Genomic DNA, 25449 nt, shown 5'->3' on the forward strand with positions numbered 1-25449 from the left:
GACATCTTTATTCATTCTCACACTAAGTGCTCCCATTACACAATGTCACCTTTTCCTACTATATAACCGCTTGGAGTTACAAACACAGTAAAAAGAAAAGAGTTTCCTGTTCTACAATCTGTGGCCACAGCCGTGACCCAAATACACAGAATCAACAATCCTGAAGGATGTACATGGCCTTGCCCCTTACTCGCACACAGCCAGTAAGATAATAGAACAGGAATATTCACAAACTCTAATGCTGCTCCACTCACAGGAGAGCAGAGGAGGTGACTGACAGGAGGAGGGCCCAATAGCAAGGTCTGCTATGAGGGGAGGGGCCTGAAAGAAGGGGAGGTGCTTGATCAGCCTAATGGGAGCATTTTCTGGTCTGTGTGTCATTATTGCTAATAAACTCACCCCAAGGGCAAAACTAATGTATGCGTCTTCTCACTAGTAATGATTAGAATGGTTTAACTCTGCATTTAACTATAGCTGCCAGTCATACAACCAATGTATACAAAATCATTCTCAAACTGAAATTTGACCAGAAACAAAAAGCATATATAATTTGAACCAAACATCATTATTCGGTACAGTGCATTATTGGGTTTCCAATAGTTCTATACCCAATTACTTAGTATGCTATGAGTGCTATTGCTGTTTAAAAATACATGACGGTGCTATACTCTTAAGTGAGAGGGGAAAGGGAGGAAGACCAAGACCTTTGTTAGTAAAATGGTAAAATGTAAATGACAGTTCTACCCACAGAACTAACGGAGGTGCTCTTCTCAGCAGGACACAGTGTCAGTGAGCATGTAGCAGGAGTCACACAGAGGCTTTGCAGTGTTGTAATCACTTTAATTGACAGGTAGAGTCAGAAGTCCAGTATAAAGCTCCCCGTCCCTCTCCCACTGTGTAAAATCCGCACAACCCACGCGTTACCGTTTAATCGCCGCTGACGACCCAGGCCCCGCCCCTTTCCTGCGCGGTCAGCGCTCGTGAGGCTCTGCCGGCCCTCGGGTGCATGCAATGATCAGCTACAGCGCTGTACCCGGGGGCCCCCAGAGCCAATCAGACTACCAGTGCTCCCTTTTCTTTCAAAAGGCCCACCTCCCCACCCACGCCTCAGCCCTCCCACTCGGTCCGCACCCCCCCTCCCATCGGCCGACTCGGTGAAAGGCACGCCCGACCCAGCCCCGCCCCCCCCGCCCCGCCCCCCGGCCGTCTCAGCGAATGGTGTATCTGACGTAGGGCACCTCCACGTCCTCGTCAGTGTCGTCGTTACAGCACAGCTCAAACACAAGAGCGCCGATGTGCTTCCCCAGCTTCTTCTTGGAAACTTTGGTCACGATTTCCGTCATCCTGCGGGAAGAGGGATGATGTCACGTCGCCGTTCTTCACCCAGCGCTACACCAAGGTCAGAACGCCGAACCAAAAACACTTTACACCACTTTCAGTACAGCAATTATTTCAGCCGTGTGGACTGCAGTGTTCCTTCACAGAAGAAAGTTTGTTTTCACTTCACAGCATGCTGAGTGCTCACAGAAAAAAACCTGAAAATGTAAGGCATTAAACTAAAATTTTTCCTTAGTTTAATGCCTTAAATCAAAAATTGTGATGCGTCAGCCTCAGCTTCCTGCATTCTGCTTGCGTCAGCTTCACAAGCAATGAAGAACTCTAGAATTCCAACGAGTGGCAGAATTTAGAAAACTGAATGCAAACATTGAAAAGGCCACCTAGGCCTCCTGCTGTGTATAACCCCACCCGCACACTTTGACCCCCCACCCCACCCTACCCCACTGGTTTACTCACGGCATCTCCAGCCTTTCCTTGAGTTTGGCAGCCGGCATGAAGAAAGAATAGAGCATGGACACGCCCTGCGACAGCATGGTGATCTCCAGCTTGTGTTCGTTCTGTGCCGATAAAGAGCGAGGTCAGTGCAGAAACAGCCTTCAAACATGGCCACTTCACCCTCCCTCAGACCAGAGTGACATCACTGCAGAAACAGCCTTCAAACATGGCCACTTCACCCTCCCTCAGACCAGTGCCATCACTGCAGAAACAGCCTACAAACATGGCCGCTTCACCCTCCCTCAGACCAGTGACATCACTGCAGAAACAGCCTTCAAACATGGCCACTTCACCCTCCCTCAGACCAGTGACATCACTGCAGAAACAGCCTTCAAACATGGCCACTTCACCCTCCCTCAGACCAGTGACATCACTGCAGAAACAGCCTTCAAACATGGCCGCTTCACCCTCCCTCAGACCAGTGACATCACTGCAGAAACAGCCTACAAACATGGCCGCTTCATCCTCCCTCAGACCAGTGACATCACTGCAGAAACAGCCTTCAAACATGGCCGCTTCACCCTCCCTCAGACCAGTGACATCACTGCAGAAACAGCCTTCAAACATGGCCACTTCACCCTCCCTCAGACCAGTGACATCACTGCAGAAACAGCCTTCAAACATGGCTGCTTCACCCTCCCTCAGACCAGTGACATCACTGCAGAAACAGCCTACAAACATGGCCACTTCACCCTCCCTCAGACCAGTGACATCACTGCAGAAACAGCCTACAAACATGGCCACTTCACCCTCCCTCAGACCAGTGACATCACTGCAGAAACAGCCTACAAACATGGCCGCTTCATCCTCCCTCAGACCCTCAAAATGGGCCGTTCATTTCAGCTCATTTCGGGCAACGACACTGCTGTTCATTAGACCAATCAGACAGAGGCACGGACGTACCTTAAAGTAATCCAGGAACTGCCGGAGCGTCATCTCCTCCCCGCTGGGCTGGACCCCCCTCACCTCGAAACGGTCCCATAACGTCCACTCCGTCTCGTAATACTGAAACACAGTCCACCACGAGCTCAGCTGCATTCAGGCCTTGCGTTTGTAAATGGCTCTGCACAAAGTACATGCAAGGATGGCCCGGTGTGTCTGCATCTACAGTACCGTTACCCAGTCTGTTAGCTAAGCATTTTCTTACGTAGTTCATTACCGATTTTGCCCATGGTGTTGATTGGTCCAGACAATTTTGCATGCACACTCCTGTTATTTTGTGAGAAATGCAGCCAGTTACTTCCTCTAACATTAGCAACTGTAACCAAAAGCAAACTGGCAGTATTTTCAGTGCATTCCAAAAAGCAAGAAAACATGCCTCAACTGTATTTGAACACTGCTATGCTATAATGTTTCACATTACCATAATACTACAACATTACTATGATATTTATTAATAACTGCCTTTACTCATGGTTGCGGTCCAGCCAAAAACAATGCACATGCAAGTCAAAAAGCCAAATTACGGAAACAACGCTGAATGGCTCCTTCAAAGCCACGGCGTCCCTCACAGTGGACTGTACTGATGGAGCTGATGTCGCTCGGAGGGCAGGTGGGCGGGGCCTCACCTTGTGTTTGGGCGCGGCGATTGGCTCGGAGAAGGCGAAGAAGGGCAGGGCCAGGTTCATGAAGCCGTTCTTGTAGGACTCCAGCCGGCGGTGCCCCTGCACCAGCTTCAGGAGCTCCAGGCACACCAGGCCCACCACCGCCGCCGTCGTCGTGGCGATGGCCGGGATGATCTTTCCGGCGATCAGTTTGCTCTGGGGGGGGGACACGGTCACGCGGTTCACTGGGGTGAGACGAACACGACGAAACCTTACGCGTTCTCGGCTGGAGTCCTGGTCTGGTTAACATTACTTATTTCTTTATTTTTAAATCAGCAATTCGGTACATTGGGTAAGAACAGGTATAAAACAAATTAAGAACATGTATTGTTGTAGTCTGACAGTAAACAAAGAAATCCCAGAATTAATATTGCATCTATGCGGACCCTTCAAATGAAATGTTACGTTAAGCCTGTGTGTACTTGTTGAAATCAACAGATATTAAGTGCAGGGCAATTAACGTCTTCAATGTGGGGGAAATTTCACACATCTGTAGAGCAGGGTGATTTCATGTGTCTCTAGCTCATAGAGCTCATACCTTGTGCCGGTCAGCAGGTGGGATGTCGTAGTTCTCTGCTCTGAGATTGGACGCTGCCACAATGAAGTCCATGTGGAAGTTTGTGTCGTCGTCCTGGAAGACAAACAGCCAATCCATCAAGGAGCCCCATACTTCCCTCCACTCATGCCCCAATGGAATCACTCAAAGGGGAGGGTTCAATCAATGTGACCTCACTAGCACACCCGGATATCTGACCCTTATTCCACACGGCAGCCATGCTGAACTGCTCATGGTCACACGCAGTCACAGTCACACTCACGGTCACGCTCAGTCATACTCACGGTCATGCTCACAGTCACGCTCACAGTCACGGTCACGCTTACACAGTCACGGTCACGCTCACACAGTCACAGTCACGGTCACGCTCACACAGTCACAGTCACGGTCACGCTCACACAGTTACGGTCACGCTCACACAGTCACAGTCACGGTCACACAGTCATGGTCACGCTCACACAGTCACGCTCACACAGTCACAGTCACGCTCACACAGTCACGGTCACGCTCACACAGTTACGGTCACGGTCACGCTCACACAGTTACGGTCACGCTCACACAGTCACAGTCACAATCACGCTCACACAGTCACAGTCACAGTCACGCTCACACAGTCACGGTCACGCTCACACAGTCACGGTCACACAGTCACAGTCACGGTCACGCTCACACAGTCACGGTCACGCTCACACAGTCACGGTCACAGTCACGCTCACACAGTCACGGTCACGCTCACACAGTCACGGTCACGCTCACACAGTCACAGTCACGGTCACGCTCACACAGTCACAGTCACGGTCACGCTCACACAGTCACAGTCACGGTCACGCTCACACAGTCACAGTCACGCTCACACAGTCACGGTCACGCTCACACAGTCACGGTCACGCGCACACAGTCACGGTCACGCTCACACAGTCACGGTCACGCTTACACAGTCACGGTCACGCTCACGCTCACACAGTCACAGTCATGGTCACGGTCACGCTCACACAGTCATGGTCACGCTCACACAGTCATGGTCACGCTCACACAGTCACAGTCACGGTCACGCTCACACAGTCACAGTCACGGTCACGCTCACACAGTCACGGTCACGCTCACAGTCACGGTCACGCTCACACAGTCACAGTCACGGTCACGCTCACAGTCACGGTCACGCTCACACAGTCACAGTCACGGTCACGCTCACACAGTCATGGTCACGCTCATGCCCATGCTCACGGAGCAGGGTCTCGGTACCTTCTCAAACTCAGCGGGGAAGAGTCTGATCTGGGTGGCCGCCTCCGTGCTGGGCAGCTGGGATTTCAGCTCCTCCAGGCGGGAGTCGTCTGCGAACAGGAAGAGGAGGCGTGAGACTTCCAGAGACGCCCGAGACGCCGTTCAGGCGCTCCCTGCGGCGGGTAAGGACGCGGGCGGCGGCTCACCCACGGACGCGTTGGCGCTCTGCAGCTCCTGGTCGGACACGTGGATCTTGACGCCGGAGCGGGGCGTGAAGACGGGCACGTCCACCTCGTTGAGCAGGCGCGCCAGGGCCGCCCGGTCGCGGCACGGGGCGATGCCGTACGTCTGGGCGAACAGGCTGGCCGCGGACAGGACGTAGTCCATGTGCAGGTCCTGAAGGGGGCAGACAGACAGGCCAGCGGCACCGCCGCTCTTAGGGACGTGGGATCGCGAAAGCGCTGGGGTTCCAGTCCCAGTTGAGGGCGAAATGGGCGGTAATGTAGTACAGTGGCTAAGGAGTTGGTCTTGTAACCTAAAGGTCGCAGGTTCGATTCCCCGGTAGGACACTGCCGTTGTACCCTTGAGCAAGGTACTTAACCTGCATTGCGTCTGTGTATATCCAGCTGTATAACTGGACACAATGTAAGTCGCTTTGGATAAGAGTGTCTGCTAAATGCCTGTAATGTAAATGTAAATGTAATGAAATGCACAGAAGGGGTGGGGGAGAAGCTCTACTCACGTTGCTGGTGCTGAACTCCAGAGGATGGGGACATCTCTTCGGACCTGACCAGAAGGGGGCACCAGAACTGGTAAGCTGAGAGAGAAATAGAGGGGGGGGCAATAAATAGAAATCCACACAATATATTTTCACTCCGTACCTGCTAAACAATCAAGTGAAGTGAAGTGAGCGAAACTAGGCCAGACCGGCAGAGCTAGGCCAGATGGGCGGAGCTTGGTCAGATGGGTGGAACTAGGCCAGACCGGCAGAGCTAGGCCAGATGGGCGGAGCTTGGTTGGATGGGTGGAGCTAGGCCAGACAGGCGGAGCTAGGCCAGATGGGCAGAGCTATGCCAGACAGGCGAAGCTAGGCCAGACAGGCGGAACTATGCCAGATGGGTGGAGCTAGGCCAGACAGGCAGGCCAGATGGGCGGAGCTTGGTCGGATGGGCGGAGCTAGGCCAGAGTGGGCGTGTCCGTACCTGTTCGGGCGGGAAGTTGTGCAGCAGCTGCCGGATGTTGTTGCTGTACTGGCACTGCCAGTGGTTGCGAGCCCAGGCCACGCAGTCGGCCCAGTCCCGCGGCCGCTCCACCACCAGGCTGCGGTGCACCGCCTCCAGCACCTCCAGTGGCTGGGCCCCCGGCAGCTTCAGCGTCCGCTCCATGAACTTGGGGTCTCTGCGGAGGGAGAGAGAGCGGAGAGAGACGGGCTCACTGCGCTGGCTCCGAGAGAGAGAGAGAGAGAGAAAGAGAAAACGGCTGAAAGGAGACACCTACGTCAGGTACTGCATGGCGTTCTCCGCTGGCTGCTTAAACAGACCCTCAAACTCGTCACGAGCCCACTGTGAGAGAGAGGGGGGGGGGAGGGAGAGAAAGGGGAGAGAGAGTGAGAGAGCACATATATCATCTGTAAGAACTATGCACGAAGCACACAAAGTCTGAGAGCGAAAATCAGACATTAGGAGAAAGAGACGGACACTGGCGGTGTGAGTGAGCGCCGCGGTCTGGGATGGAGTCGGCGCTGAGGCGTGGCGGCCCCACAGGGGCGAAGCGTTATTACGTTTGTGTCACCCTGGGATACAGGAGGGACACAGGCAGGTAGGGAGAGCCAGCACTTCTCAATGCCAGACCCACTCCTGCTGCTGTCCGTCAGGTCGCCTGCGGCTAGCGCACTCCGCACACGCGCATGAGTGGGTCTCCTCCACCCCTGCCCTGCGAGTGCATGGCTTTGTGGCTGTGGTGTGATAAGCAGCTGGCTGGCTGGCAGGCGCGTTTCGGAAGAGAACCGCTTTCACTCTCCCGAGCCACCGGAGGGGCTTCTTTTGAGCCGTTACATAGTTCACAAACAGGGCATTCCAAATTCGGGTGGGACTGGAGATGGCTAATTTACTTTGTGTTTTTAAATTTAATAAAAAATAACAAAACAAAAAAAAGAAAGACAGAAACAAAATCAGAGAGAGAGGGAGACAGGGAGAGAGAGGGAGACAAGCAGAGAGGGAGACAGGGAGAGAGAGGGAGAGAGTGTGTGCAGGGGGCATTGGGGGAGCCCCTCCTGACCTGCAGCGTGTGCTCGATGGCGTTGGGGAAGTTCTTGAGGGTGCAGATGGGGATGGACTTCTCCGGGGGGTCCTGGCTGGAGCTGTAGGACTCTGTGAGGAAGGGGATGACCACCTGCACGTTGCCCTTAGTGCCCAGCGTGCCCGACTCCAGCAGCGGCTTCCGGTAGTACACACACCTGCGGTCCATGTACATACCTGCACAGCAGAGAGCCAATACACACCTGTCAACAGCCTGCACACACACACACACACACACACACCTGCGGTCCATGTACATACCTGCACACCAGAGAGAGCCAATACACACCCGTCAACAGCCTGTATATACACACACACAACCTGCACATATACATACACACACACACACACACACACACACACGAGTTGCGAGTTGGCTGTAAAACGTACGCGCATCGACGTTGTCCAGGGCATTGGCGACACCGTGCAGCCCCTCCAGAAACTCGTCATCGTAGACCTTCTCGGTGTCGGGTCCGACCCGGTTCTGGTGGCCGGTGATGCGGATGGACGGATTCATCTGCCGGACTGCAGCTGCTGCAGTTTCACTTTTCATCCTCTGGGGGGCAACAGAGTTACAAACATTAGGCAATGAAACAGGTCCATCGCATTCCATGAAAATCACAGGCGAAGGCAGCACTTCTCAGGAGGCGGGTATGGGTTGGGGTTAGGGGTTGGGAGTTGGGGCTGGGGTTTGGGGTTAGGGGTTGGGAGTTGGGGTTGGGAGTTGGGGCTGGGGTTGGGGGTTGGGGGTTGGGGGTTGGGGGTTGGGGTTTGGGGTTTTTGGGTTGCGGGCTGGGGTTTAGGGTTGGGGGGTTTTCGGGTTGGGGGGTTGAGGCTGGGGATTGGGGTTGATGCTGGGGTTTGGGTTTGGGGCTGGGGTTTTGGATTGGGTGTTGGGGTCAGAGGTTGGGGGTTTGCGGTTAGGGTTAGGGCCAGGGTTAGGTTTAGAGTTGGGTTCAGGGTTAGGATTGGGGTTGGGGTCAGGGTTAGGGTTAGGGTCGGGGTTAGGGTGCGGCCCAGGCCATGGCTGGGTCGGGCTGTGCGGTGGGACACGACAGCAGCTGCACGCAGGCAGGGACAGACTCACCGTTACGTCTGAGGGACGGAAGAGGAACTGCCGGTTCAGGTTGGACTTCTCTATGGTGTCCATGTCGGTGACGATGACCTCGCCCTCGCCGCTGGCCAAGCCAATCATAGCAAAGTTCTTCAGCAACTCGCAGCCAATGGCACCCGCTCCCACCTGTGACAGCACCACAGACTCATTACACACACACACACACACAAAACGTAGAGCCACACATACTGACACACACACACTGAGCCACACACGCAACTTACAGCCACACATACTGAGCCCCACACACACACACAGGGACGTGCTGCTGAGTCACAGAACAGGGAGGCAGCACGGGACACACAGATGGATTCTCACCAGGAAGTATCTCTGCTTGGCCAGCTCGTCCTGCAGCCTGGTACCAAACACAGCAATCTGGCCGTCATAGCGACCGTTCCTCTGGGAAACGGATGGGTGGGTGGTGGGGGGAGAAATGGAGAGAGGAGGATGGGGGTGGGGGGGAGAAATGGAGAGAGGAGGATGGGTGGGTGGGGGGGAGAAATGAAGAGAGGAGGATGGGTGGGTGGGGAGGGGGACGGAGAGAGTAGGGGGAGAAATGGAGAGAGGAAGATGGGGGAGGGGGAAAAAGAAAATATTTAACCAGGTTAGCCTCACAGAAATTAAAATCTCTTTCACAAAAGAGACTGGGAAACACAAGCAGTGGCACAGTTCCAGATCATAAAAACAGATCACACAGATCACCATGCACACTACAGGCTAAAAATAAGGTGGGAAGCATATTGGAGCCGTTTGCATTCCTTCCACACAATGACTATCAAGCTTTTCTATTTGCCGAGTGAAGCCAGTTTAAGAGTTTCCGCCTTAACTTTAACAGAACCTCACGCAGCGATCGGTGGACTCACTGGAGAAGATGCCGGTGGGTGGATAATCACGCACTCTATTTGTTAATATGAGGTCAATAAAAGCAGGCTCGGCAGGGCGCCTGGCATTAAGTCGCATCGCTGGTTTAATCAGGGCTTTTCGGCTGCTTTTGATATCGGGACCCCCCGACCAGGCTCAAAGGCGTCCTGCGGACCCCCGTCATAACTTCAAAAGGGTTATATATATATATATATATAATTTTTTTTTTTTATTAAAAAAAAGGTTTTGCAAAGGTTGCAGACAGTGGGGGGAGGGTTTAATCAACTGGGTAAGACTTAACGCGTTTTAATTTAACCAAGCACAGCATAAATCACCCATTAGAACCACTTCATCATTAATCATCATTAATCAATCTAAACAACAGTGGAGAGAGGGAGTTAAGGGATTCAACTTTCTGTAACAAATCAATCAAATTTAAACCTAGGGACAATTATCAGCATTTAATTTGTTTCCATAAGTAATTACCTGTGTTGATGTGATGACTGAGTAGCTTTAAAAGGACACTAACTTCAGCTCTCTTATTCAGAGAGACCTACAGTACTAACGCTAGTGTGCAGAGCTCACTCACAGAGACCTACAGTACTAACGCTAGTGTGCAGAGCTCACTCACAGAGAGACCTACAGTACTAACGCTAGTGTGCAGAGCTCACTCACAGAGAGACCTACAGTACTAACGCTAGTGTGCAGAGCTCACTCACAGAGAGACCTACAGTACTAACGCTAGTGTGCAGAGCTCACTCACAGAGACCTACAGTAATAACGCTAGTGTGCAGAGCTCACAGAGAGACCTACAGTACTAACGCTAGTGTGCAGAGCTCACTCACAGAGAGACCTACAGTACTAACGCTAGTGTGCAGAGCTCACTCACAGAGAGACCAACAGTACTAACGCTAGTGTGCAGAGCTCACTCACAGAGACCTACAGTGCAAACGCTAGTGTGCAGAGCTCACTCACAGAGAGACCTACAGTACTAACGCTAGTGTGCAGAGCTCACTCACAGAGACCTACAGTACTAACGCTAGTGTGCAGAGCTCACACAGACCTACAGTACTAACGCTAGTGTGCAGAGCTCACTCACAGAGACCTACAGTACTAACGCTAGTGTGCAGAGCTCACTCACAGAGACCTACAGTACTAACGCTAGTGTGCAGAGTTCACTCACAGAGACCTACAGTACTAACGCTAGTGTGCAGAGTTCACTCACAGAGACTACAGTACTAACGCTAGTGTGCAGAGTTCACTCACAGAGACCTACAGTGCAAACGCTAGTGTGCAGAGCTCACTCACAGAGAGACCTACAGTACTAACGCTAGTGTGCAGAGCTCACAGAGAGACCTACAGTACTAACGCTAGTGTGCAGAGCTCACTCACAGAGACCTACAGTAATAACGCTAGTGTGCAGAGCTCACAGAGAGACCTACAGTACTAACGCTAGTGTGCAGAGCTCACTCACACAGAGACCTACAGTACTAACGCTAGTGTGCAGATCTCACTCACACAGAGACCTACAGTACTAACGCTAGTGTGCAGAGCTCACAGAGAGACCTACAGTACTAACGCTAGTGTGCAGAGCTCACTCAGAGACCTACAGTACTAACGCTAGTGTGCAGAGCTCACTCACAGAGAGACCTACAGTACTAACGCTAGTGTGCAGAGCTCACTCACAGAGAGACCTACAGTACTAACGCTAGTGTGCAGAGCTCACTCAGAGACCTACAGTACTAACGCTAGTGTGCAGAGCTCACTCAGAGACCTACAGTACTAACGCTAGTGTGCAGAGCTCACTCACAGGGGCCTACAGTACTAACGCTAGTGTGCAGAGCTCACTCAGGGGCCTACAGTACTAAAGCTAGTGTGCAGAGCTCACTCACACAGAGACCTACAGTACTAACGCTAGTGTGCAGAGCTCACTCAGAGACCTACAGTACTAACGCTAGTGTGCAGAGCTCACTCAGAGAGACCTACAGTACTAACGCTAGTGTGCAGAGCTCACTCAGAGACCTACAGTACTAACGCTAGTGTGCAGAGCTCACTCACAGAGACCTACAGTACTAACGCTAGTGTGCAGAGCTCACTCACAGAGAGACCTACAGTACTAACGCTAGTGTGCAGAGCTCACTCACAGAGAGACCTACAGTACTAACGCTAGTGTGCAGAGCTCACAGAGAGACCTACAGTACTAACGCTAGTGTGCAGAGCTCACTCACAGAGACCTACAGTAATAACGCTAGTGTGCAGAGCTCACAAGAGAGACCTACAGTACTAACGCTAGTGTGCAGAGCTCACTCACAAGAGACCTACAGTACTAACGCTAGTGTGCAGAGCTCACTCACAGAGAGACCAACAGTACTAACGCTAGTGTGCAGAGCTCACTCACAGAGACCTACAGTGCAAACGCTAGTGTGCAGAGCTCACTCACAGAGAGACCTACAGTACTAACGCTAGTGTGCAGAGCTCACTCACAGAGACCTACAGTACTAACGCTAGTGTGCAGAGCTCACACAGACCTACAGTACTAACGCTAGTGTGCAGAGCTCACTCACAGAGAGACCTACAGTACTAACGCTAGTGTGCAGAGCTCACTCACAGAGACCTACAGTACTAACGCTAGTGTGCAGAGTTCACTCACAGAGACCTACAGTACTAACGCTAGTGTGCAGAGCTCACTCACAGAGACCTACAGTACTAACGCTAGTGTGCAGAGCTCACTCAGAGACCTACAGTACTAACGCTAGTGTGCAGAGTTCACTCACAGAGACCTACAGTACTAACGCTAGTGTGCAGAGTTCACTCACAGAGACCTACAGTGCAAACGCTAGTGTGCAGAGCTCACTCACAGAGAGACCTACAGTACTAACGCTAGTGTGCAGAGCTCACAGAGAGACCTACAGTACTAACGCTAGTGTGCAGAGCTCACTCACAGAGACCTACAGTAATAACGCTAGTGTGCAGAGCTCACTCACAGAGAGACCTACAGTACTAACGCTAGTGTGCAGAGCTCACTCACAGAGAGACCTACAGTACTAACGCTAGTGTGCAGAGCTCACAGAGACCTACAGTACTAACGCTAGTGTGCAGATCTCACTCACACAGAGACCTACAGTACTAACGCTAGTGTGCAGAGCTCAGAGAGAGACCTACAGTACTAACGCTAGTGTGCAGAGCTCACTCAGAGACCTACAGTACTAACGCTAGTGTGCAGAGCTCACTCAGAGACCTACAGTACTAACGCTAGTGTGCAGAGCTCACTCACAGAGAGACCTACAGTACTAACGCTAGTGTGCAGAGCTCACTCAGAGACCTACAGTACTAACGCTAGTGTGCAGAGCTCACTCAAGAGGACCTACAGTACTAACGCTAGTGTGCAGAGCTCACTCACAGGGGACCTACAGTACTAACGCTAGTGTGCAGAGCTCACTCAGGGGCCTACAGTACTAAAGCTAGTGTGCAGAGCTCACTCACACAGAGACCTACAGTACTAACGCTAGTGTGCAGAGCTCACTCAGAGACCTACAGTACTAACGCTAGTGTGCAGAGCTCACTCAGAGAGACCTACAGTACTAACGCTAGTGTGCAGAGCTCACTCACACAGAGACCTACAGTACTAACGCTAGTGTGCAGAGCTCACTCAGAGACCTACAGTACTAACGCTAGTGTGCAGAGCTCACTCACAGAGAGACCTACAGTACTAACGCTACTAACGCAGTACTCACAGGGGCGCACTCCTCCTCAGACAGCGTCGCACCGTCGGCCTCGGGCAGACACTCCAGCGCATCAAAATACAGCCACTGCACGATGGGCATGAACTTCCCTGTGCAGGCCTGCGGGGGGCAGAGTGGAGTGCAATCAACACCAACAACACTGTGCAGTAACACTCAACCACAAGACTCAGTAACAACATCTAGGTTAATACAATAAGGCCTGGAGGCTGGATTTGGGTAGGGCAGTGTGAGTGTGGTGGCTGTACTAGTGTAGTATGGTGAAGTGCGGGGACTGGACTAGATTAGTACAGCAAAGTGTGGGGACTGGACTAGGTTAGTACAGCGAACTGTGGGGACTGGGCTAGGTTAGGACAGCGAACTGTGGGGACTAGACTAGGTTAGTACAGTGAACTCTGGAGCCTGGACTAGGTCAGTACAGCGAACTGTGGGGACTGGGCTAGGTTAGTACAGCAAAGTGTGGGGACTGGGCTAGGTTAGCGCAGTGAACTGTAGGGGCTGGACTAGGTCAGTACAGCGAACTGTGGGGACTGGGCTAGGTTAGTACAGCAAAGTGTGGGGACTGGGCTAGGTTAGCGCAGTGAACAGCGGGGACTGGACTAGGTTAGTACAGCGAACAGCGGGGACTGGACTAGGTTAGTACAGCGCAATGCAGAGGCCAGATAATGTTGACACTGAAGGGTGAAGTTTACCTTCATGACCTCCTGCGCAGCCAGGCCCCCAATGAAGGCATTGACTGGGGCTAGATCACCTGCGGCCAGGTAGGCTAGCTTCCTCAGCAGACCTTCATCCAGCTGCTCCAGTTTGGCCCCGTCTGACTGAGAGGCATTTACGGTGTTGGCCAGGCCCACCAGCTCATCTGCGTCCGCCTGAAAGAATCACAGGCAGTCAGGCATACAGAATCACACACTCACTCATCTAGACTAGAGAATTACAGACACATTCGTTCATATAGAGAATCACAGACACACTCACTCATCTAGAGAATCACAGACACACTCGCTCATCTAGACTAGAATCACAGACACACTCGCTCATCTAGAGAATCACAGACACACTCGCTCATCTAGACTAGAATCACGGACACACTCGCTCATCTAGAGAATCACAGACACACTCGCTCATCTAGACTAGAATCACGGACACACTCGCTCATCTAGAGAATCACAGACACACTCGCTCATCTAGACTAGAATCACAGACACACTCAATCATCAAGAACAGAGAATCACAGACATTTGCTAATCTAGAGAGAATTAGACACATTTGCTCATCTAGAATCAAACTCAATCGTTCATCAAAAATCATAGTCTCGCAAAGTCATCTAGAGAATCACAGACACAGTCTCATCTAGAGAATCAAAGTCTCACACACTCACACACTCATCTAGAGAGAATCACAGATATTTGTTCATCTAAAGAATCACAGAAACACACTCACCTAGAGAGAAACACAGACAGTCACCTATCTAAATAAAAGACACACTAGGGAATCACAGATACACTCATCTAAACAGAACCACAGACACACTCACACATATAAAAAGAATCACTTGATTAGACACTTGCTCATAGAGAAAGAGGATCACAGACACAGAATCTCACACATTTGTTCATCTAGAGAATCACAGACAAATCGGTCTGCAGAATCACAGACACACTCATACAGAGAATCACAGTCCAGACAGTGTTAACCGGCACAGACACTTTGAGAAGGGAGGGGCACAGACACTTTGAGAAGGGAGGGGCACAGACACTTTGTGAAGGGAGGGGCACAGACACTCTGTGAAGGGAGGGGCACAGACAGTCTCCAGAGGACTCCGTGCGATGCAGGCGAAGAGGGCGCAAGGTCACCTGGTTCCAGGGCTTGGGGAGGCGGCCATGTTTGTCCTGGAAGGCGTGCAGGGCCTGGAATCCTACGTGCAGCTGGCCCGGTCGCTCAAACTTGGCGAAGTCCGTCAGCACAAACTCGGGAGCCGACATGGAGGCCGACAAGGATTTCTACAGAGCACGAAAGCAAAAGTTCAATCTTCACCTCTCAATACACCATCACAAGGGAGTACGGTCATTTCCATCTTTAATTATACCGGATGCAGTAGCAAACACTCAAACTTCAGACTTAGGCTGCATTCACACCAGATCAGGCACCTTGCGGCAATGTGGGCGCGTCACTACATGGCCCATTTGTGTGACGTTGTGTTGTGAACTTTAACCCCTCCTCCATTTCCTGTCCGCTAACTCAAAAAAAAAAAAAAAAGGACACAAACCGAAGGAAGCTTCTTGCTATCATTATTTTGCAGCGGAGACTGCCAGCCAGACGCAGACGAAGCTGGGTACACGAAATAAACCAAGCGAGGACACAATTGGGAGAGTATCATTGTTTGGTCCATGAACTCCATAGCGCTAGGTACAATAAACTAACATGCAAGAACTGCTAAATAGCAAATCTTTTATACAGCTTAATTCCGACGTTCGGAATTGATATTTAGCTAGTAAAATTATTGTTTCGGTACTCATCCCATTACCCAGTACTACACGATGACGATCATAAAATCAAATCTTAGGAAATTAATTGTGTCAGTAATTCATCTGACAGTTGCTTGGTAAACAGCGGACTGCTACATGGTAATTTAAACAAATTGCGTGATTGGCCACTGCAGCGTGACGTCGGGTTGCGTTCCGGCAAAAGTTGATTCTGGTTCAACTTTCTTGCCGCAGGCCGCTGCGTTTTTTTTTCGGTACCCCGTGCGGTCCCCACTCCCGCAGCCTAAATGCACTACCCCCATTCAAATGAATGGGAAGACTGCCGGTTTTACCGTATTGCCTGATGTGGTGTGAATCCAGCCTGAGGATATTTCCGGGAATTTGTTTTCTTTTTACCATTGTTTATCTTTTGGGTGTTGCTAAGACAGCTAATCAGCACCAAGACCTTGCAGCTTCCATGTGATTGACAAAAACACATTACATGATCACATTAAACTGTGCAAACCTTGCTGCTGATTGGCTGTTTTTTTATTAACACCCAATAAACGGGCTCTCTGAAGTGTTAACTACCGCGTGAGGTCTAATCAAAGATGAAAAGATGAAAAGAAAGGCAACACACCGCATGGTGGCCATAAACACCCTGCCTGCACGACCTTGGTCCTGGAGGGCCAGAGCACTGGTTCTCACTCAACAGATCAAATAAAGCATTTACACAGTTGATTCCACCAGGGCTCCTGCTGTTTTGAAGACACTATTTTCCAGGAAGATTTAAGTAAACGGAACGTAACATACAAATGGAGAAAGTGATATTGTGGCCCTGGGGAGGGAGAGCGCCTGATTGCAATCCATGATTGGGAGATAGATTGCAATCACAGACCAGGGCACCTGTGGTTTTGGCTTAAAACCTCACATTAAAAAAATTTTCTGGGACAACTAATCGTTTTTCAGGTTATGCAGGTAATTTTATCATTTTATATGACTTTTCCATGACTGAAAACAATGCATTAAAAAGTTCTAGGATTTCCAATATGGGTGGAAACCATGACAAATAGCCTGGTTCTCTAGCCAGAGGACTCCAAAGCTCTCTAGGCCCAGGCCAGCAAAGCCTCTAGCCAGCGATTGGCTCTGAAGCTCTCGAGGCCCAGGCCAGCAAAGCCTCTAGCCAGCGATTGGCTCTGAAGCTCTCGAGGCCCAGGCCAGCAAAGCCTCTAGCCAGCGATTGGCTCTGAAGCTCTCGAGGCCCAGGCCAGCAAAGCCTCTAGCCAGCGATTGGCTCTGAAGCTCTCGAGGCCCAGGCCAGCAAAGCCTCTATGTGCATGTGTGCATGTGAGACACTGCAGTGACTGTGAAACGTGTGAAGCACGGTCGGGGTTGCGGACGCCGCACTCACAAAGCTCATCTCCTTGGGCATCTTGACCTGGGAGACGATGCCTCCTCTCACATACTGCGAGAGCTCGCTGGTGTCGCCGATACTGAAGGTGTAGGGACCTGGAAAGACAGCGTGCGAGCGATTTCAGAGACAGCCAACCAGCTGTACGGGCAGTCCGGTCTGCGCACGCCATTGGTTGATGGAAAGCGAATGAATGTCTATAAAGAAATCTAACGTCACGAAGAAGGACAATTCAGCTGATGGACAACTGATGGGGGGAAATGTGTGTGTGTGAGTACATGCAGGTGAATATGTGCAGTTGAACGGGTGTGTGTGTGTGTGTGTGTGTGTGTGTGTGTGTGAGTACATGCAGGTGAATATGTGCAGTTGAACGGGAGTGTGTGTGTGTGCATGTGTGTGTGTGTGCGTGTGTGTGTGCGTGTGTGTGTGTGAGTACATGCAGGTGAATATGTGCAGTTGAACGGGTGTGTGTGTGTGTGAGTGAGTACATGCAGGTGAATATGTGCAGTTGAACGGGTGTGTGTGTGTGTGTACATGCAGGTGAATATGTGTAACTGGAGTCTCACCCAGAACTTTGATCTCTTTGGGCTTGCAGCCGTTCAGCTCGGTCATGCCCTGCACCTCACTGAAAGTCACGTGATCACCGCTCTCGAACCCGTGCCGAGCCTCGTCCAGGCACGTCACCACACCCACGCTATCCTGAGCCACATGACAGAACAGACCCACCGCACCACAGTGACTAAAAAGCACAACCGTTGGCCATCCTGAAAACAACAGACTGCAACCATAAAGCAAGACATGGCCCTTCATAACAGACAAGAGAGTCAGTGTTCTACAGACAGCTGTGCACTACTGCGTGAGCAGAAGAGAAGGACGGAGAGAACCCAAAGTTCACTGACCTTGGTGACCATGGAGACCATGGTACTGAGGGGCTGCTCACCGTTGGTGTCGTACACGACCATGTCCCCAAAATCACAGAACAGCTGCCTGCAGAGACCATGTGGGCATCATTCACAAAACCCACAACACTGTGTGTAGACGGACGGGGTAGTATAAAGAGGTAAGGATCTGGGGTCTTGTAACTTAAAGGTTGCAGGTTCAATTCCCAGGCAGGACACCGCAGTTGTAACCATGAGCAATGTACTTAACCTGCATTTCTCCAGTATATAAACTGCTATATAAATGATAAGGTAAAAATGCAATGTAAACGATATGTAAAAATGTTGTGTCCGAATAAGAACATCTACTGAATGCCTGTAATTGTAGTGTATACCATTCGCCACCTCCAAAAACACTATCTTTCACCATCTCCTTTATTATTAAAGAACACTCATTCATTACTAAAACTCTTTTTTATTTTGTGTTTGCAAGATAGAAAGACGGCACAAATCGCTAGTAAGTAAACAGCGAGCACTTGCGGACGGCACTAAAGGCGGTCAGCTCAGGTAAGCGTTCAGCCACTCACCCGAAGAGGCCCCGCGTGTCCGCGACGACCAGCTTGACGCCTTTGCTGTGGCACTGCTCTCCAATGCGCAGCTGCTCCTCCAGGCCGGAGTTGGTCAGAACCACGACCTGCGAAAGGAGGACAGGGTCAGCGACGTGCCGCGGCGGCGCCAGCGAGCGCACGCGCGCGCGTTCGGTTCCGCGTTCCGCGCGTCAGCGCAACGGGGGGGCTCGGACCTGGAAGGCGGACAGGAAGTCGTCGGTGAGCGGCCCGGTGTAGGCGGTCACCGGCACGTAGCTGTTGAGCTCGGCGAGGCGCGGCTGGCTCGCTTCGGCCCGGTTCTGTCCCAGGTCCCCCTCGCGCAGGTAGAACTGGAGGAGGAAGCAGACGGGCGCGGTCAGCGTGTTTCTGCGGGACCGCTGGGCCCCGTTATCGTGCCCCCCCCCCGGCGTCACGACCTCTGACCTGCGAGGAGAGGTCCCTCCACTCGGCGGCGCCCTGGTCGTGGACGGTCACGGACTTCACGCCGCCCAGTATGACGTTCTTGGCGATCTCCACGCCCAGGCCCCGCATGCCCGAGATCAGCACGTTGGAGTTCTGCATGCGCTTCATGGCGTCGTGTCCGAGCACGTAGCTGCGGAAGCGAGGCGGGGGGGGAAGTTCAAACGGGAGAGCTCGCCACCGAACGCCTCATCGGGCGAGGCGAGGAACAGACACCACACGCACATCCTAGCGCACAGGCTACGCAGGTTCACGTGCACAACGCAAGCTTCAGTCACTGACTGCGCCTCTGTGAGGGGTGTATGGACGGACGGACGGACCGGGAGACTTACAGCTGCCGGGAGTAGAGGCCTTCATCGATCTCCGCTTCGTTGCCATTGTTAGCCATGCCCTGGAAACGCACAGACAGACCAGAATAAAGCAGGGATTAAACAGGCACTTCAGACCAGCTTCATCTCATGATCCAAGCGCCGAGCTTACCAACACATCCATGTCGATGTCATTTCCACACAGCAATGCTGTGAGAGTGTGTGTGTGTGTGTGTGTGTGTGTGTGTGTGTGTGATGCTCCAAGCACCAAGCTTACCAACACATCCATGTTGATGTCATTTCCACACAGTAATACTATAGTATACTGTGTATGTGTGTGTGTGTGTGTGTGCGTGCGTGCGTGCGCGTGTGTGTGTGCGTGCGTGCGTGTATGTATGTATGTACTCACGTTCTCAGGAGTGTGGGTCGGTTGACTTCTGACAGAGTAGGAGGAGGAGCAGTGTGGCACCGTCTTGGTCTCGGATCCTGACACGCGACGCTTCTTGGACAGCGGGGAGCTGGACATCTGGAGATTTTCACAAAGCCAGCTTTGAGCTTACAAGCCAACTGGCACAACTTTTGTGGTCAAATAAGGGCAGAAACAGGCCCAAATTTCAGCACTGGACAGCTCCTTTCACTCAGGGTAATAAATGCATACACACAGGACAGACAGACAGCATGCCTGCACATCTCATTCCTATGACATGAATATAATCATTTTAAAACTTGGATCTATAACACTGGTTCATAAATTTGAAAGTGGTTTATGGTTTGACTAAAGGGTTTCAATTCATCAATATATTCAGTTTGTTATAGATGCTCAGTTCCCTTATTCTAACTTACATGCGCAGTTATATTAATGACCACGTTGGCAGATTTTTAAATAACAAGTCAAGTGTAATAGATATGCAGTACGAAGCATGAAAGTGCGTGAAAAGAACAAAATTTCACGTCTAACAAATAGCTCACTTTAAAGCCAATATATCAATATTGTTTCCATTACAATACCCATTACAGGCCTTTTTCATTTGTCATTCAGACATGGTTTCAAAAAGATCGGGTACAGGAAGAGCGAAATTAATGTGATTGTCACAGTAAACTCGTTTGAGCTGCTGTGTCATAAGCAGTAAAAACGGGACAAAACCTAAAAGGTGGCAGTAAAATCAAACCGCACTGCTGCTGCAGCAGTCCATTTCAGCGTAAGCACTTCCGCAGCCGGTTACTCATTAAAATAGGTGCAAATGGTCAAATATTCTTCGAAACTGAAATTAAACGTAAGGACTTGCTAAATGCGTCGACGATGCATTCAAAGCCCTGCGCTTCGGATAGGTTTTCAAATGGCCAAAACACCGCATTCTGACTGCGCTGGGTGAGATAATATTGCTATTAATATGCCCAAGCATCACTCCAGAGCCAGCGGAAGGGTGTGTTTAGGTAAGCAGTGGCTAGCGGGTTCCTCTTTTACAAAAACGCTGATTCATTCAAAACCAGCTGCAGATACGATGCGTTAGTTTATTAGCGACTTGGCTGTCAGCTTTCTATAAATACAGCTAGCATGAGAGCTAACCCCTAAACATTATCTACATGTCACCCGTAGCTACTTTTCGTAACAAGCACCGATGGCTTAATGTTTAGATGCCTAATTAGCCAACTCCAGATAACAGATGTAGACAGTCGTATTTGCTTTCGAAAGTGTGCTAGCTTGCTAGCTGTAGACTACTGCAATATTTATAGCTAGGTCGAATCCCAACAAAAGACCTTGTAGTTCGTTGGAGTGGGAGGCTCTTTTTAATGATGGTTTGGCGTGGTAGGCCAGTAAGAGTTAAATAAATAGAAAGATGTGTCCCCTAACGTTAGCTCGATTTCTACCGGCCAAGTCATCACAGACATTAAGACACAGTACCCAGTCATCTACTTCCTAGTATGAGGCTAAAGTGAAACACAGGCCGCGATCGCGCCATTCATTTCATTTTTTTAAAATCTGCCCAGCAACTTGGCAAACTAGCTGGAAGCGAACTAAAAAACCGATCTGACTTTAAGCATATTTTCATTATCGGAGAGCCAAGAACACACGATAATGTCACATTACAGAATTACTATGGTTATGCAACCCCCGTGTAACTTCAGCGTGGTTGGATTCATGCCTTAAGCAGCTAGTTAGCTAACGTTATATATTGATTCATTCAGGGAAAATAAATAAAAAAATCTTAGCATTCTCGCTAGCGCTCGCAATCTTGCTAGCTAGCTACCTGTCCTGGGCCTAACTTCTGTCGCTGTGCTAACTACACCCAGTTAGGCTAGAATACTTTGTTCATATTTGATATCTAACGTCCAGCGTTAGTTTAAATTAGACACGTAGACCTAGCTAGTTAGCCACCAAACCTAAAAGGACACATTAACGTCTCGAACGGAAAATACAACACACAAGCTAGTCAATGTGAGGAGGCAAACATTATGTTAAATCTGAAAAATATTTACAGCCTCTACGGCTAATAACATGCAATGACCAGCAATATCTTACCAATAATCCTTCCCTGCTCCCTCAGTGACAGCAAACCGCTCCTTTTTATTCGACTAGCTATGACAACTTGGATTTTTCAACGGGATAGAAAGAAATACAGGAAGCCAAATAAAAGAGCAGTAATCAAAGCGTTTGTGGTCGGAGATCCTTTCCTAATGTTAACTGTCGAGTCACTGTAACTAGTGCAGATGCCAGCTAGGTATGTAGCTAGCTAGCTAGGTTGCGTTGTCGTGCCTGTATTGTAGACTACACTGTTCCGTAGCGGTACTGTACAGCAATCGCGATCACAATCAAAATGGCAGCTGAGGGCCAAGGGGCGTGGCTTATGAAATATTAAGGCAGAGGGCGGGGCTACCGCGCTCTCAACAAACTCTGGGTTCTCCACATGTGCGAAGTATAGGAGCGTTGGCTAAAACTGCAAACAATCTTTGCAAACCGCTGGATACTTATCCGTCACACGTAACATTATATTAACACCTTTACCTGGTGGAGAAAGTAGTGCGAAACAAAGGCAGCTAATTCCTAATACATATATACGATATACGGATAAATCAAGGTCTTAATGAGTCAAAACACTTCAAATCTGTTACCGCTTTTATATTTTAAAATGTATGAATTACGTATAGACCTACAAGTCTATTGTGGATGCACTGGCCAGCTATTTTTACTTTACGGTTTTGCTCGAGACACTTTCAGAACTGTCCACAAAAGATCACAGGCAATTGTGTAAACTCTCGTACATTACAATTACTTCACTAACGTCCCAGAGACCTTAATGGCAGTGTTTGAATCGTGAAGTACTTACAGTAGCTAGCATAATAATCCATTGGGAACACTTATCGTTGGGCTGAAACCGTCCAAATCCTGCATGGCTATAAGTAACACAGCTAACACGTTAATTTAATACAACATACTTTCGTTACTTTGGGTTGTCTATAAACTGTTCTTTCGGAAAAGGCGGAAGACTGAATTGAAATTGGACTGTAGCAACCCTGCACCTCAGTCGTAAAATGGGGGTTCGCCCCCGACCGACCCAGCTGTCAATAAAAAACGTATACCTGAATAAATTGTCATATTATAATAGCAAGCAGTTTCTATAGCTAGCGGTTTTTATGGCCTGGAAAACCAGATATATATTGTGCCACTGGGCAGGGTCTTGTAAATACGTGTAAATACGTAGATGTACGAATAATACATCATATAGCTAGGCTTCGACATCGAGACAAGTCCGTGTTAATGCACGTTAGCTAGCTAGCATTAGCCATAATCATTCCAAAAAACATCAACATGAACGTTAGCTAGCCTGTTATCGCTGCACATTGAAAGCCGCTGACTGAACAAGAGGGTTCGACTAGCTCGCTATGGATCGGAATTTGTGCAAATTAGTTAACATTAGACAGTTGAGACTGAAACGCATGTGTTGTTGGGGGATGGGGGTGATTGATGACAAAGGCCCAAGTGGGCCGCTCGGTGCCCGGCGCACAACTAGAAAGAAGGCCGGGGGTTCGGTTCTTGTCTAGCAGAACACATCTACATTTTACCCACATTAGCCAACATCAGCCAGCTAGTTATAGCCATCGCACCCAATCTCACTCATCCCCACTTGGAACAGTTCACAGCAAATAAATGGAATCGAATTAAGATAGTAAGATACACAGCAAGAACGTTCGCTACATAGCTAGCGCTGGCTAATATCTGTTGGAATACTCATCGGATAGCTAGATAGCCGACTTAAGTCATTGGAGAGAAAAAAAACGAGACACAACCACCTCTCTCATTAGGGCTAACGTACTCAACACGCTAACCGCTTTGGTAAGGTGAGGGGCGCCGCTGATTGATGCCAGAAAGCAAACCTAAACTACCTATCTGGCTACACTAAAATGTGGGGTTCAAACGCATTACCTCGAATATAAGATGTAAAGTATGCTAATGCTATAATATTAGCGACGTTAGCTAGATATTGATATCCCCACTGGCCAGCACACCACATACATTTATCATTCCAACACCCTTCATTCGCTCCCCAAACTAACCCCAAAGCCCAAAACATTAGCCACATTAACCAACTAGCTTGGTAGAAACTTGCATGTTCGGCAGATGCTAATTAAGCGGATGGTGACATTTAATATAAATCCATAAAGTACTTCAAGAAAAAAGATTATTAACTTGCTAACTTACCACATCCGATGTTACTCAGGCCCGGTCCGCGGTATCAAAAATAATGTATTTACCCCAGAAAGAAAAAAAACAACGTCAAAGAATAAGCTAGATAAGCTATTTGATCTCCCTGGTGCGTAGAGGTTAGCTTGTTAGCCAGCTCGATTTGTCAAGGCAGTGGGATATAGGTGACTATATCCACAGTAATTGATAAACACTACCCGGCTATTCCCAGCAAAACTACCAGATAGCTAGCTGGCCCCCTCACTTCTCTGCCAGCGCGCGTTGTACGGAAATCAGAAAAGAGCAATGTAGAAACATGTGCAGATCGAGTTGAGTTTTGGACAGAGAATTGCATCTAATCTTTGAACTAGGGAATTATGTATTACTTTTCTTTCCTTTGAAATATGTTCAACCCCCAGCACCAACACATCTACTTAGATTATACATTATTAAGGTAATTCTATCAATTTTTTAAAATTTAAAACAGCGATATAATAGTTCTATTACATTTAAAAATATGTGCAATTTACGAACTCCCCCTCTTGTGGTTATGACTTAAATCGTCCAGAGGTTACCCCGGCACTGTGACACATGGGAACTGTAGTCTTTATATAAAAATTCGTCCGAATATTTTTTGGCAACCCGTATTTCTAGAAAGTGTTTTCAAGAAATGAGCATTATGAACAGCTGTAGCTGGTTCGTTTCATCTTAGTTTAAGTATTATTAACGATAAGCAATAACATAACGCACACAGACACACGGCAGAAGTTTTAACTTAGAGTTTTATTGTATTATAGCTGTAAGATTAATGACAAGTTAATGACACAAACAGAGGCTGTTTATAGGGCTACATAATCTGCCATTCATCAATGGAATATAATGTAAAATAATCTGCATAGAAGACAAACAGAAAAACAAAAGTCATACCAGTAGACCTGTTGGAAATCCATCTTAAATACAATGGCAGGTTATATGTATACATGTTTTTTACAAGGTAAAATAAGATATTCATGAACTGTACAGAAGAAATTCTAACAATTTGCAGACTTTCAATCAAGCTTTTTAGTCTGTGCCAAGATGCATTACCAGCTAATTTCACATTCAATAACACACACACACACACACACACACATTCCTCATTTCTCACGCACATGCTGTCAGTGTACTGGGGTGCTGCTAACTGGGTGCAGTACATATGAATTGGTCATCAGCACTACATGGCTGTACTGTACCTACTACCTAGTACCTATTTTGCCTTCTAGGGTGCACTGTAGTATGTATGCTTTATCCAGCAGATGCTAAGTTGAATTAGCCATGTATACACCGTGTGTATGCATACCTCTATATTTACATCAGTTTGCCCGTGGTATAGAAACAGGTGTGCATACCTGTCAGCATGTTTCTCATGCGTAACAC

At 49.4% G+C, this 25449-nt stretch overlaps 2 protein-coding genes across 7 annotated transcripts in view; both read right to left on the minus strand.

The window, feature by feature from the left end:
• Positions 1-1171: 1171 nt before the first annotated feature.
• Positions 1172-24437, minus strand: LOC135234814 (ubiquitin-like modifier-activating enzyme 1). Its single transcript, XM_064299769.1, has 26 exons — positions 24052-24437; positions 19762-19878; positions 19377-19435; positions 19009-19177; positions 18780-18914; positions 18565-18671; positions 17999-18086; positions 17666-17798; positions 17100-17197; positions 15080-15226; positions 13919-14095; positions 13221-13328; positions 8944-9024; positions 8599-8751; positions 7902-8067; positions 7492-7688; positions 6712-6776; positions 6417-6612; positions 5957-6031; positions 5421-5610; positions 5236-5324; positions 3976-4068; positions 3402-3593; positions 2737-2838; positions 1795-1895; positions 1172-1344 (listed from the first exon to the last, which is right to left on the minus strand). Exons 2-26 carry the CDS (start codon positions 19876-19878, stop codon positions 1209-1211), a joined length of 3174 nt encoding a protein of 1057 aa, XP_064155839.1. The 5' UTR covers positions 24052-24437; the 3' UTR covers positions 1172-1208.
• Positions 24438-24797: 360 nt separating this feature from the next.
• The window catches only part of LOC135234817 (caM kinase-like vesicle-associated protein), a 49321-nt gene continuing 48669 nt past the window's right edge, over positions 24798-25449 (minus strand). For all 6 annotated transcript variants that reach the window (XM_064299775.1, XM_064299774.1, XM_064299772.1 and 3 more), the window contains one exon: positions 24798-25449. This exon is cut by the window's right edge and continues 1056 nt beyond it. The gene's annotated coding sequence lies outside the window, so the exon portion shown is untranslated.

Source organism: Anguilla rostrata, chromosome 11 (assembly GCF_018555375.3).
Source record: "Anguilla rostrata isolate EN2019 chromosome 11, ASM1855537v3, whole genome shotgun sequence".
NCBI lineage: Eukaryota > Metazoa > Chordata > Actinopteri > Anguilliformes > Anguillidae > Anguilla > Anguilla rostrata.